General features: G+C 37.9%; 1 protein-coding gene across 1 annotated transcript in view; it reads left to right on the plus strand.

Annotated features, from left to right (window-relative positions):
- tbata (thymus, brain and testes associated) overlaps window positions 1–5,843 on the plus strand; it is a 16,181-nt gene extending 10,338 nt beyond the window's left edge. Inside the window, exons 8-9 of the mRNA XM_079852261.1 lie at window positions 1,173–1,207; window positions 5,757–5,843. Coding sequence (XP_079708387.1) covers window positions 1,173–1,207; window positions 5,757–5,806 — 85 coding nt within the window. The 3' untranslated portion in view covers window positions 5,807–5,843. The remainder of the gene's footprint in view (window positions 1–1,172; window positions 1,208–5,756) is intronic.
- Window positions 5,844–16,219: the final 10,376 nt, after the last annotated feature.

Here is a 16,219-nt window from a genome sequence, read left to right on the forward strand (position 1 = left end):
TCCCGACAGCCTCTCTTACGTTCTACATGAAACGAATGCTTATACAATGTTCAGGATAACGCAGAAAGAGCCGTTCTGTACTGTAATGTCAATGTGTCGTGCAAAGAAAAGGGATTCACTCAAGCTATATTCTCACAGTCAGATCTATATAGAGTCTCAGATATACTTTCATAACAGTGTCATTTTAATGACCTCATCTGTGAATCTCAGATCTGCTGCAGAGATATAGACTGTTTAAGTGGGTTTATGCCTAAAACATGTCTAATTCTTTTCAGAAAACAAGACTTAATATCTTCAGTCATTTTGCTTCTCTAGTAAATGTATCTTGATTTAAGAATGTTTAGATATCTGAACTGGAAAACAAGACAAAATACTGAGAAAAAAATCATTTTTGCTGTGTAATAACTAACAATAAACTCTGATTAACAAATTAGTAAGTTAAAGCCCTCCGTAGTTCACTATTAGCTAATCAGTAACTACTGTTATTTTAAGAAACTGCATCAGTTTCATAGTTAATGTGAATTGATTAATTAATTCTACACTGCAAAATATGATTTTCTTACTCAGTATTTTCATTTTTTTCAGTACAAATATCTAAACATTCTTAACTCAAAATGAAAAATGGCATAAGATATTAAGTCTTGTTTTCTGACAAATGTATTAGTATAAATATTAAACATTTTAATATTAAGTTTATGCTTAAAACAAGAACAAATATCTGCCAGTGGAGAAAGAAAATAATCGTGTTTTCCCTTTATTTTTCTGACCACACTGACAGATGTTTGTTCTTGTTTTAAGCAAAAACTCACTTAATTGTGATGTTTAGTTTAAGAAAACAAGTCATCTTAAGCAATTTTGCTTCTCAAGTAAACATATCTTGATTTTGCAGTGGACTGTGTAAAGTGAAGATCATGGTAAATCACTAGTAATGTTTGGATAGTAATGTATTCTGACAGATAATAGCTAATATTGATCCACTAGATTCAGTTGAGTGCTATTACTTATGAATTAGTTAATTATAGTGTCTTGTTAGTTAATAGAATGTTAATAATGTGTTCCTGTGCAGTTATTTAACAGTGATGGAACAATATTCTAAAGTGTTTATCAACATTTGATCATATGACTATCATTATGAGGCTTTCTGATTGTTTATTATCTGTCGTTTTGTACAGTTCATATCCGGCGGAGGCATTACAGGATAAACCAGGTGAGGTTTCTGGATTAGACTTATTGTCCACTGATGTGTGTCATGTGATGGCATTAATACACCATTGTTTGTCAGTGTGAGAGAGTAAACTAAGCTCACTCGAGTTCATGACTTCACGTGGGCTGCAGTTTTGACAGTAAACAGTAATATTGCTCGCAGCTTTTATTAAAACTTAATTTGGCTCTGTTTCAAAACCTAGTAAGCTTCTTGACTGTTTACCGCCTACACCAGTGTTCCTCTGGAGAGTTTAATTTCAGGTGTGCTTAAAAACACCTGGCACAGCTTGGGTTGAGTGAGTGGAGTTGGAACAAAAGTGTCCGCCTTCTACTTTTGCATTCTGAAAGAGCCGACACTCGTACTCACATTTTGGTCAGTCGGTCAGAGTTGACAAATTTCACAGAAAATCACAGCGTTCACTGAACACAAGACTCTGATGATCACAGACTGTGAATCCGTTCAGATGCAGGAAATCAAACATGACATGTTGAACCGATTTTAGAACACACTGTTCGTTTGTCATGCGTCTCCTAGCAATGAAACACGAGTTTTCCTCTGTAAACATTTACAAAGTCAGCAAGTCTATGATGCCTATTGTTTTGAAACCTGATCAGATTTTCTAGTGTAGTGTATAGTATAGTGAATGTTCTCAGGATGTTCTTAGAATGATCTCAGTATGATCTCAGTATAATCTCAGAATGCTCTAAGTATGATCTCAGAATGTTCTTAGAATGTTCTCAGTATGATCTCAGGATGTTCTTAGAATGTTCTCAGTATGATCTCAGGATGTTCTCAGAATGTTCTCAGGATGTTCTCAGAATGTTCTGAGAAGGTTCTCAGTATGATCTCAGGATGTTCTCAGAATGATCTGAGAATGTTTTCACTGTGATCTCAGGATGTTCTCAGTATGATCTCTGAATGTTCTCAGAATGTTCTCTGTATGATCTCAGAATGTTCTCAGGATGATCTCAGAATGTTCTCAGTATGATCTCAGGATGTTCTCATGATGTTCTCAGAATGTTCTGAGAAGGTTCTCAGTATGATCTCTAAATGTTCTCAGAATGATGTGAGAATGTTTTCACTGTGATCTCAGGATGTTCTCAGTATCTCAGGATGTTATCATGAAGTTTTCAGAATGTTCTCAGAATGTTCTCATGATGTTTTCAGAAAGTTCTCAGTATGATCTCAGAATGTTCTCAGGATATTCTCAGAATGTTCTCAGTATGAACTCAGAATGTTCTCAGTATGATCTCAGAATGTTCTCAGGATATTCTCAGAATGTTCTCACTATGATCTCAGAATGATCTCATGATGTTTTCAGAATTTTCTCAGTATGATCTGAGAATGTTCTCAGAATGATCTCAGGATGTTCTCAGAATGTTCTCAGTATGATCTCAGAATGTTCTTAGGATATTCTCCGAATGTTCTCAGTATGAACTCAGAATGTTCTCAGGATGATCTCAGGATGTTCTCATGATGTTCTCAGAATTTTCTCAGTATGATCTGAGAATGTTATCAGAATGATCTCAGGATGTTCTCAGTATGATCTCAGAATGTTCTCAGGATATTCTCTGAATGTTCTCAGTATGAACTCAGAATGTTCTCAGTATGATCTCAGAATGTTCTCAGGATATTCTCCGAATGTTCTCAGTATGAACTCAGAATGTTCTCAGTATGATCTCAGAATGTTCTCAGGATATTCTCAGAATGTTCTCACTATGATCTCAGAATGATCTCATGATGTTTTCAGAATGTTCTCACTATGATCTCAGAATGATCTCATGATGTTTTCAGAATGTTCTCAGGATGATCTCAGGATGTTCTCATGATGTTCTCAGAATTTTCTCAGTATGATCTCAGAATGTTCTCATGATGTTCTCAGAATGTTCTCATGATGTTTTCAGAAAGTTCTCAGTATGATCTCAGAATGTTCTCAGGATGATCTCAGGATATTCTCATGATGTTCTCAGAATTTTCTCAGTATGATCTCAGAATGTTCTCAGAATGTTCTCAGTATGATCTCAATGTTCTCATAATGTTCTCAGTATGAACTCAGAATGTTCTCAGTATGATCTCAGAATGTTCTCATGATGTTCTCAGAATGTTCTGAGAATGTTCTCAGTATGATCTCAGAATGTTCTCAGTATGATCTCAGTATGATCTCAGGATGTTCTCCGCATGTTCTCAGTATGATCTCAGAATGTTCTCATGATGTTCTCAGAATGTTCTGAGAATGTTCTCAGTATGATCTCAGGATGTACTCAGAATGTTCTCACTATGATCTCAGAATGTTCTCAGTATGATCTCAGGGTGTTCTCCGAATGTTCTCAGTATGAACTCAGAATGTTCTCAGTATGATCTCAGAATGTTCTCATGATGATCTCAGAATGTTCTCAGTATGATCTCAGGGTGTTCTCCGAATGTTCTCAGTATGAACTCAGAATGTTCTCAGTATGATCTCAGAATGTTCTCATGATGTTCTCAGAATGATCTCAGAATGTTCTCAGTATGATCTCAGAATGTTCTCAAAATCTTCTCATGATGTTTTCAGTATGATCTCAGGATGTTCTCAGAATATTCTCATGATGTTCTCAGGATGTTTTCCTCTGTAACCATTCACAAAGTCAGCAAGTATTGCCTAGTGTTTTGAAACCTGTTCAGATTTTAAAAGTTTTCCAGCTTTAAAGAAAGTAAACGGAGCCTTTAAGCGACTGATTTGGTGTAAATATGGTAAAATAATATTTTTCTAATTTAATGGAACTAGAACTATTTTAATGACATTTAGTCGGTATTGAATGAATTATATGTATATTTATACAATCTTGGGTTATGGCTTTTTCATACATTCAGCCTTGCTTTATGGTTTTGTCTTCTTGAAGGATATGTGCTCTATAATATTCTAATAAGCATTAAAGCAGGAGCCAGAAATGTGGGTAAAATCCATTTTTAATTGGACGGACTCATTTTAATGAATATGTTTTGGAACAGAGACGTTGTGTAGCCATAGAAACTTTAACAACTGATTCAAAACAAGTTAAAAATCTTGTTTTGGTTGACATCTATATGCCAGTGTCCTAAAGCACATATATTAGGCCCTCTAGTCCAGAATGATTAGTAATATTAAATAGTAAATGATTGCTGTGATATAATTTGAAGTGAAGTGCAGTTCACCTCGCAGAGAGAACTTGTTTGATGTTAAAAATACAGAGGTGAGTCTGTATATGATATTATTACATGATAAATAAGATGTTTTGAAAATAGTTGTATAAGAAGCTGGAATCAAGTAAACATCGTCCATCACACACAGAGGTCAGATGCTGGTAAACAAGCTGAGTCGAGCGCTTCTGTCTGTGGTTACTATAGTAACGGATATTACAGCTAAATGACAAGCGAGTCGAATTAGCCCAGACTGAGGCTCTGAGTTGCTCAAATCATTTATGTCACACTCTCTGGATGTTTTCAGTGTTTTCAGGATGTTCTCAAAATGTTTTTAGAATATTGTCAGAATGTTTTCGTTCTTAGAAATTTTTTTTTTAGAATGTTTTAAGAATGTTTTTATGATGTTCTCAGATTGATCTCAGGATATTCTCTGAATTTTTCAGGATGTTCTCAGGATGTTTTCGACATTTTTCAAAATGTTCTCAGAATGTTTTCAGGATGTTCTCAGGTTGTTCTCATGTTATTCTCAGAGTGTTCTCGAGATATTCTTGGAATTTTTCAGGATGTACCCAGAATGTTTCCAGGAAGTTTTGGGGATTTTTCAGGATGTTTTCATAATGTTATGATATTGATATTCCGAGCTTGCTCTCAAAATGTTCTCAGGATGTTCTCAGAATTATTCAGGATGTTTTTATGATGTTCTCATCTTGTTCTCAAAATGTTCTCAAGAAGTTTTCAGAATTTTCTCAGAATGTTCTCAGGAAGTTTTCATAATGTTCTCAGGATGTTTTTATGATTTTCTCAAAATGTTCTCAGGAAATTTTCAGAATATTCTCAGAATGTTCTCAGGAAGTTTTCATAATGTTCTCAAGAAGTTTTCAGAATGTTCTCAAAATGTTCTAAATGTTTTCAGGGTGTTCTCAGGTTGTTCTTATACTATTCTCAGAGTGTTCTCGAGATGTTCTTAGAATTTTTCAGGATGTTCTAAGAATGTTCTCGGGAAGTTTTCAGAATTTTTCAGAATGTTTTTATGATGTTCTCAAGGTGTTGTCAGCTTGTTATCAAAATGTTCTCAGGAAGTTTTCTCTCAGAATGTTCTCAGGAAGTTTTCAGGTTGTTCTCAAATGTTCTCAAAATGGTTTTATGGTTGTTCACAGAATTTTTCATGACGTTTTCAGAATGTTTTTAGGATGTTCTCAGGGTGTTCTCAAAATGTTCTCAAGAAGTTTTCAGAATGTTCTCAAAATGTTCTCAGGAAGTTTTCAGAATGTTCTCAAAATGTTCTCAGGAAGTTTTCATAATGTTCTCAGGATGTTTTTATAATTTTCTCAAAATGTTCTCAATGTTCTCAGAATGTTATGTTATTTTCTCTGAGCATTTCTTTCTGTTCTAGAGCGGATCGGAGAGGCAGAAGTTCTCACGTTGTACCCAGAAGACACGTAACACCACTGCGATCAGCACAGCATCATATTAATGTCATGTTACTTGCATTATTGTAATAATCATAGTGTAATGCAATGTTAAGTTTTCATTTATTGCTAATAAAGCATATACATACACGGGTATTTGCGTACGCGTTTGTTTAATTTATTTTCTGTGGGAGTCACGTGTGTGATGCCATGAGTCGAGCAGTAAATCAAACGATTCAGACACTTTACAGCTCAATTCATATTTTAATGTATGGAAGATTTCATAAAAGCAATTTAACACATAAATGAACTGCAATCATAATTTCTACTAGAATATATACGCTGCGTTATTGGAATCACAATTTATAAATTGGTATAAGGTAATAATTTTCTTTGATAATCACATTATTTTGAGCCTAAAACATTAATTTAAAAGAACAATACAACCAAAAATTTAAATTCTGTCATCATTTACTGAACCTGAAACTGAAAACTACTCGCCTTCATAATGTTTTAGATATGACTTTCTTTCCTATGATTTTCACTGAAGTGAATAGTGACTTAAATTTCAATCAGAATGACTTTAGGAGACTCGACATGTATTGCACAAGTCAAATAGACTAATGTTACTGTGTCTAAAGCTGTGTCCTTTTTGCAGAGTAAAAACTTTGTAATTTCATGGAAAACACTTTTTTTTTCCCCCCCTGTTGCATTTCAATGAGTTATAGAGGGTGAGTAAATTTTTGGATAAACTATTTCTTGCTGCATGTAGTCCAAACAATATTGATCTGGCAATAACATCATGCGAAGATCTATGATGTTTGATTGCAGCACATCCAAGCACATTTTCAGATATTGTTGACATTTGATTTGAGAGTCCAGTGACTTCGGCGAACATCTCCATTTAATCTCAACTCTGTCCACGACAAACAATTGAGATATTCAAGAGATCTGGTGTAAGAGTCTTATTTCCCGGGCGAGTAAGTCAGCAGCTGCTGTTGATCTGGTTCTTATTCTCAATAAATGTAACCATGGTGACAAACTCAGGCGTTCTCACGTTACACTGTTGCCGAAATAAGAAAAACGATTTTCTTTGAGAGCAAATTGACTATCACTGAAAGCACAATCTGGCCATGTTATGGTGAAATGAGAACGCCCATTTCCCTGTAATAGAGGGTTGTCATTTTCACCCTATCATTTCTATTCATGCGCCATCATTCCAGACTGTATAATTATCATAAATCCCTCTGTAATGAGGTGTCAGATTCTATGTGATTTTAGGGGAGTGAACAGCGTCTTCACAGTGGAGCATGAAGGTTTTATTCGTTCTTTAATTGAATTGCCACATTCTAAACTGTAGTTCACAAATGCAATCAGAGAAGAAATCAAGAGTCAGCACAGAAATAAAACCATCCCACATTACACAGTCCATCCCACATTACACATCCATCCCACATTACACATCCATCCCATATTACACAGTCCATCCCATATTACAAAGTCCATCCCACATTACACATCCATCCCACATTACACAGTCCATCCCACATTACACAGTCCATCCCACATTACACATCCATCCCACATTACACATCCATCCCATATTACACAGTCCATCCCATATTACACATCCATCCCATATTACACAGTCCATCCCACATTACACATCCATCCCATATTACACAGTCCATCCCACATTACACAGTCCATCCCATATTACACACTCCATCCCATATTACACTCCATCCCACATTACAGTCCATCCCACATTACACAGTCCATCCCACATTACACAGTCCATCCCACATTACACATCCATCCCATATTACACAGTCCATCCCACATTACACATCCATCCCACATTACACATCCATCCCACATTACACATCCATCCCACATTACACATCCATCCCACATTACACAGTCCATCCCATATTACACATCCATCCCACATTACACATCCATCCCACATTACACATCCATCCCACATTACACATCCATCCCACATTACACAGTCCATCCCACATTACACATCCATCCCACATTACACATCCATCCCACATTACACATCCATCCCATATTACACAGTCCATCCCATATTACAAAGTCCATCCCACATTACACATCCATCCCACATTACACAGTCCATCCCACATTACACATCCATCCCATATTACACAGTCCATCCCACATTACACATCCATCCCACATTACACATCCATCCCATATTACACTCCATCCCACATTACAGTCCATCCCACATTACACAGTCCATCCCACATTACACAGTCCATCCCACATTACACATCCATCCCACATTACACAGTCCATCCCACATTACACATCCATCCCACATTACACAGTCCATCCCACATTACAGAGTCCATCCCACATTACACATCCATCCCATATTACACAGTCCATCCCACATTACAAATCCATCCCACATTACACATCCATCCCACATTACACAGTCCATCCCATATTACACAGTCCATCCCACATTACACAGTCCATCCCACATTACAAATCCATCCCACATTACACATCCATCCCACATTACACACTCCATCCCACATTACACAGTCCATCCCATATTACACAGTCCATCCCACATTACACATCCATCCCACATTACACAGTCCATCCCACATTACACATCCATCCCACATTACACATCCATCCCACATTACACATCCATCCCATATTACACAGTCCATCCCACATTACACAGTCCATCCCACATTACACATCCATCCCACATTACACAGTCCATCCCACATTACACAGTCCATCCCACATTACACAGTCCATCCCACATTACACACTCCATCCCACATTACACAGTCCATCCCACATTACACAGTCCATCCCACTTTACACATCCATCCCACATTACACACTCCATCCCACATTACACAGTCCATCTCACATTACACAGTCCATCCCACATTACACAGTCCATCCCATATTACACTCCATCCCACATTACAGTCCATCCCACATTACACAGTCCATCCCACATTACACAGTCCATCCCACATTACACATCCATCCCACATTACACAGTCCATCCCACATTACACATCCATCCCACATTACACAGTCCATCCCACATTACAGAGTCCATCCCACATTACACATCCATCCCATATTACACAGTCCATCCCACATTACAATGCCATCCCACATTACACATCCATCCCACATTACACAGTCCATCCCATATTACACAGTCCATCCCACATTACAAATCCATCCCACATTACACATCCATCCCACATTACACACTCCATCCCACATTACACAGTCCATCCCATATTACACAGTCCATCCCACATTACACATCCATCCCACATTACACAGTCCATCCCACATTACACATCCATCCCACATTACACATCCATCCCACATTACACATCCATCCCATATTACACAGTCCATCCCACATTACACAGTCCATCCCACATTACACATCCATCCCACATTACACAGTCCATCCCACATTACACACTCCATCCCACATTACACAGTCCATCCCACATTACACACTCCATCCCACATTACACAGTCCATCCCACATTACACAGTCCATCCCACTTTACACATCCATCCCACATTACACACTCCATCCCACATTACACAGTCCATCTCACATTACACAGTCCATCCCACATTACACAGTCCATCCCACATTACACACTCCATCCCACATTACACACTCCATCCCACATTACACAGTCCATCCCACATTACACACTCCATCCCACATTACACAGTCCATCCCACATTACACAGTCCATCCCACATTACACAGTCCATCCCACATTACACACTCCATCCCACATTACACAGTCCATCCCATATTACACAGTCCATCCCACATTACACAGTCCATCCCACTTTACACAGTCCATCCCACATTACATAGTCCATCCCACATTACACACTCCATCCCACATTACACAGTCCATCCCACATTACACACTCCATCCCACATTACACATCCATCCCACATTACACACTCCATCCCACATTACACAGTCCATCCCACATTACACAGTCCATCCCACATTACACACTCCATCCCACATTACACAGTCCATCCCATATTACACAGTCCATCCCATATTACACAGTCCATCCCACATTACACAGTCCATCCCACATTACACACTCCATCCCACATTACACACTCCATCCCACATTACACAGTCCATCCCACTTTACACAGTCCATCCCACATTACACAGTCCATCCCACATTACACAGTCCATCCCACATTACACACTCCATCCCACATTACACAGTCCATCCCACATTACACAGTCCATCCCACATTACACACTCCATCCCACATTACACAGTCCGTCCCACATTACACAGTCCATCCCACATTACCACACTCCATCCCACATTACACACTCCATCCCACATTACACACTCCATCCCACATTACACAGTCCATCCCACATTACACACTCCATCCCACATTACACAGTCCATCCCACATTACACACTCCATCCCACATTACACACTCCATCCCACATTACACACTCCATCCCACATTACACACTCCATCCCATATTACTGAACTGCATTAGTACATGAATGTTTGCGGTAAAAGCGTCTCTTTCTGCGGCCGCAGTGCATTAAAAAAGTGCTTTACTCACAGAAAGTCTTTTAGCTAGACTTCCCTCATCTCCTGTTCCTCACACTAAGCATCATATGACATGCATATAGTGCATGCATGAGTCATATTTCATCTTTGGCTGAATTATGACTGTGCATACACAGTCCATCCCATATTACACAGTCCATCCCATATTACACAGTCCATCCCACATTACACAGTCCATCCCACATTACACACTCCATCCCACATTACACACTCCATCCCACATTACACAGTCCATCCCACTTTACACAGTCCATCCCACATTACACAGTCCATCCCACATTACACAGTCCATCCCACATTACACACTCCATCCCACATTACACAGTCCATCCCACATTACACAGTCCATCCCACATTACACACTCCATCCCACATTACACAGTCCGTCCCACATTACACAGTCCATCCCACATTACCACACTCCATCCCACATTACACACTCCATCCCACATTACACACTCCATCCCACATTACACAGTCCATCCCACATTACACACTCCATCCCACATTACACAGTCCATCCCACATTACACACTCCATCCCACATTACACACTCCATCCCACATTACACACTCCATCCCACATTACACACTCCATCCCATATTACTGAACTGCATTAGTACATGAATGTTTGCGGTAAAAGCGTCTCTTTCTGCGGCCGCAGTGCATTAAAAAAGTGCTTTACTCACAGAAAGTCTTTTAGCTAGACTTCCCTCATCTCCTGTTCCTCACACTAAGCATCATATGACATGCATATAGTGCATGCATGAGTCATATTTCATCTTTGGCTGAATTATTACTGTTCACGGGCTGTATTTGTATGATTGTAGCTCCTAAAGGAACTTGTTTGAGACCCAGCTCATCTAATGATCTGAACAAATGTGGAGCAATTATGTCTTCCACAACACTTGATCCATTAATACTAATCTTTTCTTTTCTTTTCTACCCTATTTAAAAAAATAAAATAAAATAAGGCTTCATACACTGCATTAGACTAAACTGGGAAGGGTCACAGCACTTGCATATTGGTGTCCTATTGTTAGTTTAACTGCATCTATTTCTCTCCTCATTAATTAGCTTTGGATAAAAGCATCTGCTAAATGATTAAATGTAAATGTAAAAGTAATGTCTTGAACACTTGAACATACACCAAACCCACTCTCAGATTCAGAGTAATACACAAATCATTTCTGTCCGCAGAAGATGCAGATCGTTCGCCATGTTGTGAATCTTCTATTGAACAGCTTCTGTTTCAGCAGGGAACCGACTTCAAGATCTCAGGGATTGAACCTGTCAGTTTCATCAGGCTTGCAACATTAATATGTGCATGTGAAACACTCTTCCATAGTTGCTTGATGTATTATTGACTCTCTTTCAAAGAATGATAAATAATATCTTTATATTAAAAATATAATTATTTTCAAGATACATGTCAGGTCACATTTGAACCAAAAATGAAAAATCATATTCCACATGAAGAAAATAAGATGTGATCTAGACATGAGAGACTGTTGAGCAGTGATTTACAGTATACTGAAAGGAGAGTTTTTACTATTAAACCCAGTTTTATTCCGTGTCATGCAGGAATCTATAATTAAAACGCTTCTATTTCAGCGGGGAACCGAGTTCAAGATCTCAGAGATTAAATCTGACAGTTTCGACAGTAATATGTGCCTGTGAAACGCTCTATAATTGCTGCTTGATATTTGACTCTCTCTCAAAGAATGATAAATGTAAAATTGGTGATGGAATGTGGAGAAAATGTTCATCGGAATGTAAACATGAAATCAAATTGAACTCTTTTTACACACATTTTGAACGATTCATCATTGTACAATATTCTAAAGAAAAGTCTTTCAGTGGAATGCAACAACTCTCTGGCTGGAATAGCTCTGAAATGGCTTTCCGTTCCGGTTGATGTCATATAATGTGTGTTCACCAACAGGAAAATACTGGTTTTGTAGTGTTAGGCCTCTGTTGTAAGATGATGCCGCCTTTCTAAAATCTAACCAGTAGTTAATACAATTATATAATATAATTGTATTAACTACTGGTTGTCGGGCGGAATCCTCGCATCTCCAAAACCATTATTTTTCAGGAAATTAAAAAAACGGCATATTTTTTTGAGTTATTAAACATTGTATTATTAAAGTTGGTATTATACCTTATATTGCTATCATATACTGTTATGCACCAACATTAACACAACATTTCCCCAAAATCATGTTTAATTGGAGATATGAGATTTATGACTTGGGAGCAGGGAGATACGAGGTTAATGCCATGCCATGGTTAAAGCAACACCAAAGCACTTTTCCTCTTCGGTCCCCCTACAGGTTATTGTCCATTACCGCAGTCGTAAATCATTATCCAGCACCGGCTTTGGAATGAACGATGTCCACAGACAAGGTAGAGTATGTTGCATGATTTCATGAAAGTATGATGTATTGTGACACCAGAAACGAAGAAAAACTAAATAATGACTATTGTAACGCTTGCCGTAAAGCAAGTCAAATTTGTAGTTTTCTTATGTCTCGTTCGAACTACAGAAACGCGACCCGGTTTGGCAAACTTGCATAGTGCGGTTATAGCAGATATAGAGCCGCATAGCGAATGCAGAAGTGCCGTTCACCCTGTTACGACTTGATGAACCGCTGATATGATTTTGGAAACGTTATTTTAAGGTAAAAAATGTTCCTCAGTGTTGCTTTAACTGCTCAAGTTGAATACAGTCACATTCAGTTAGGCTCCCAATACTGCTGTAATAAGCAACAAATTACATGTATCTATATCTACTCCGCTAACATGGAACTTTGACTAACATTTTGGCACAAGTTTTTTCAGCAAGTAAATAGAATGTTCATATAAAGTTATCTGGTCTTTAATAATGTTCTTAAAACATTAGCACAAAAACATTAGTTATACATCATTCATGGATTTTTCTGAAACATTTCAGTTGGACATTCCTCTGACATTTTTTTAAATGTAACAACTTGTTTCGGAACATTCAGAGAACATTCAAAAGTAACGTTTGTATAATGTTTGAAGAATGATGGAATGGAATGTTTACAACAAGAAAAGGAAAAAAAAAAAGTTAAAACGTTAAAAAAACTGCACAGAAATAAGGTTAATCGGGACGTGTGTTTGGAGCGCAGCCAGTGTTTGAGCATGTGGTCAGCAGGTGAAGTTCAGTCTCAGCGTCATTCCTCCTCCTCAAGGACACCTGCTGGCTGATAACAGAGAGATACACACTTCAGTGTCTTCAGCACGCGCACACACAGCTGTTCTCAGAGTGCTCGAGTGACATCTGACCTTTGTACTGACATTAGAGGTCACTTCACGTATGACCTCCACGACCCGCATCCACTCTACAGAAGCAGCTTCTTCGTGAGCGTTTCGGTGCAAAAGTGATTAATAGAACCAAGCGAATCTGATCCTCCTTTATCATTGGAGAACAAAAGACATCGAAAGCATGCTGTAACTGTCAGAACCACTTCTGTAGTTCAAAATGAGCCTAAACGATGCGTTTACATGCCATTGACGTCTATTGGGTGATTGAAAACTCAAAATAATAATAATAATAGATGCAATATCGCTGAACAGCAAAGTAAAACTAACAGTTTGAGTGATGCATGTCAGTGCTGATTGATTTATGAATCTGTCATCATACTGTATGTGATGCAACTTCACAAATTATTCACACTGTTATTAAAGGATGGAGCAGAAAAACTTACATTTAACCTTCAGTTCATGCATGAATAAATATAGCCTGTTTGATTGTAGGGTTAGAGTTAGTTAGACACACACACGCACGCATACACACACACAAAGTAAATAACATTATAAATGTGGAAAAAGTGACGAAAGTACTGCAGAATTATATGAGCCCTTTAATCAGTTCCTGAATAGAAACTAATGAACTTCAGTCTTTGGTCTGCTCATTTCAGCAAGAGCTTGTCAGATATCCCTGCAGTGTGTGGAGGGTCGACCAATTACTCGAGAGTCTCATGTGGTGCATTAAGCACTTATGAAACTGCATTCGTTTACCACGCGTTCTGAGCTGAACAAAGATAAATATATCATTCGAAGCAGTCGTTGAGTTGAGCAGTAGATCCAGAGTGCCATCATCACACGGCGTCTCTAAAAGCGTCAGAGATCTCCACTTTACATGCAACAAACTTTACAGTTTTATTCTATATTTTAAAGAGCACTTTGTCCATTTGCCTTTATGACGTTATATTCCTAAACACATGGTGAAAATGATTGTCTGTTGACAGATGGAGTGAGAAAAGAGAATCTCCTCTATAAAAACCTCGAATACGTCAAGAATCTTCAACCTGGATTTATTCAGTGTTCAGATTTGTGTTCTGGAAATGTATCTAAATTACAAATAACAACTTATTGTTTCTATGGTTTCGAGATCATTCCACTTCTCAATCACAAACTATTACCTGTAACTATTCATCATGATAATTAGTCCTCACTGCAGGCTTAAGCAGGCGATGCGTTTAGTTGTTGGATTGTAAACACACTCTTATTAGTGTGTAGGTGCTTGACCTGTGACCTTTGTGTTGACTTCATGTATTAGCTGTGATTTAAACCATCACAGAGGCTCGATAGGTGACGGATGATGATGATGATGGACCACAGAAGACCTCGTTTCCTTCGAGGCATTTCACTGGTCTAGACACGACAGCCACTGGTCTGAGGTCAGTGAGGACAAACGCAGGGACTCTAATGCAGCGCTTCGACTCATTGATGTATTTTGCTTCAGAGTGAATGTAAGAGAAAGCAGTTTTCTTGCCATGCATTAGCAGGTGGAACGGACACATCTCAGATGAATCAGACGAGTTAGAGCTCTTAATGACGTAACACTCACTAAACCACACACACTTCAAATGTGCAGCGGAAAGATCCAGAAACTCTTGCTGAGAAGCTCAGAAGGGTAAAAGCATGCATTATAAAAGCAGAAGTGTTGTGAAAGGTTCAAAAGGCAATGGGATGCGTTCAGATTTTAGAGTTCAGAGATCACTTGAAAACTTTCTTCATAAATTATATGACATTTAGGCGGTAATTTGACGTAAAATGCTGCATTCGGTTGATAAATTCTTGCAAAAAACATTTACTGGCTGATTCATGATCAGTTAGAGCTTTATTTCACGACATGATTTTATTTTCTCTTACTTTACTTAAATATTTAGGGCTTAATGAAGATAAAAAGTGTTTGAATAGCAAATAAAATTTAATTCTATTTGGATTATGCAGTTTAGACCTAAACTAATGTGATGCATGTCTGTCCATAATGCATTAAGGAAACGGGTCAGATCAGATTTCTGCACTCAGAAAATCAAGACATTAACTATTTGCATTTATTTGATTCTATTTAATCAATTCTTTCTCAAATTCTATCTCAAATCAAATCATTCTTTCAAATTGCTTAAAATCAGCATAAATCTGTTCATTTAGAAAACTTTTCCAGTTAACAAGTATGAACATGGTCTGTTTCTTTTATGTATGACAGACAAATATGCATCACATAAAGTGTAGTAGTTACTTAGTTTGTTAAAACTGTGTAATCCAAATGCATGAATATTTGACATGCAATAGAAATATCTTAAATGTATTTTAGGCCTTTTTTTTGAGTGCATGAAGTAAACAGAAACTGCATAATCTATTCATACTGCAATGTAAGCCCTACAAAGTGTTTGTTTGGTGAATTTCGCTGGTCTAATAAGTGTTTTATGCCACATTTCTCAAACTCACTG

This window comes from Squalius cephalus, assembly GCF_949319135.1.
Source record: "Squalius cephalus genome assembly, chromosome: 19".
NCBI lineage: Eukaryota > Metazoa > Chordata > Actinopteri > Cypriniformes > Leuciscidae > Squalius > Squalius cephalus.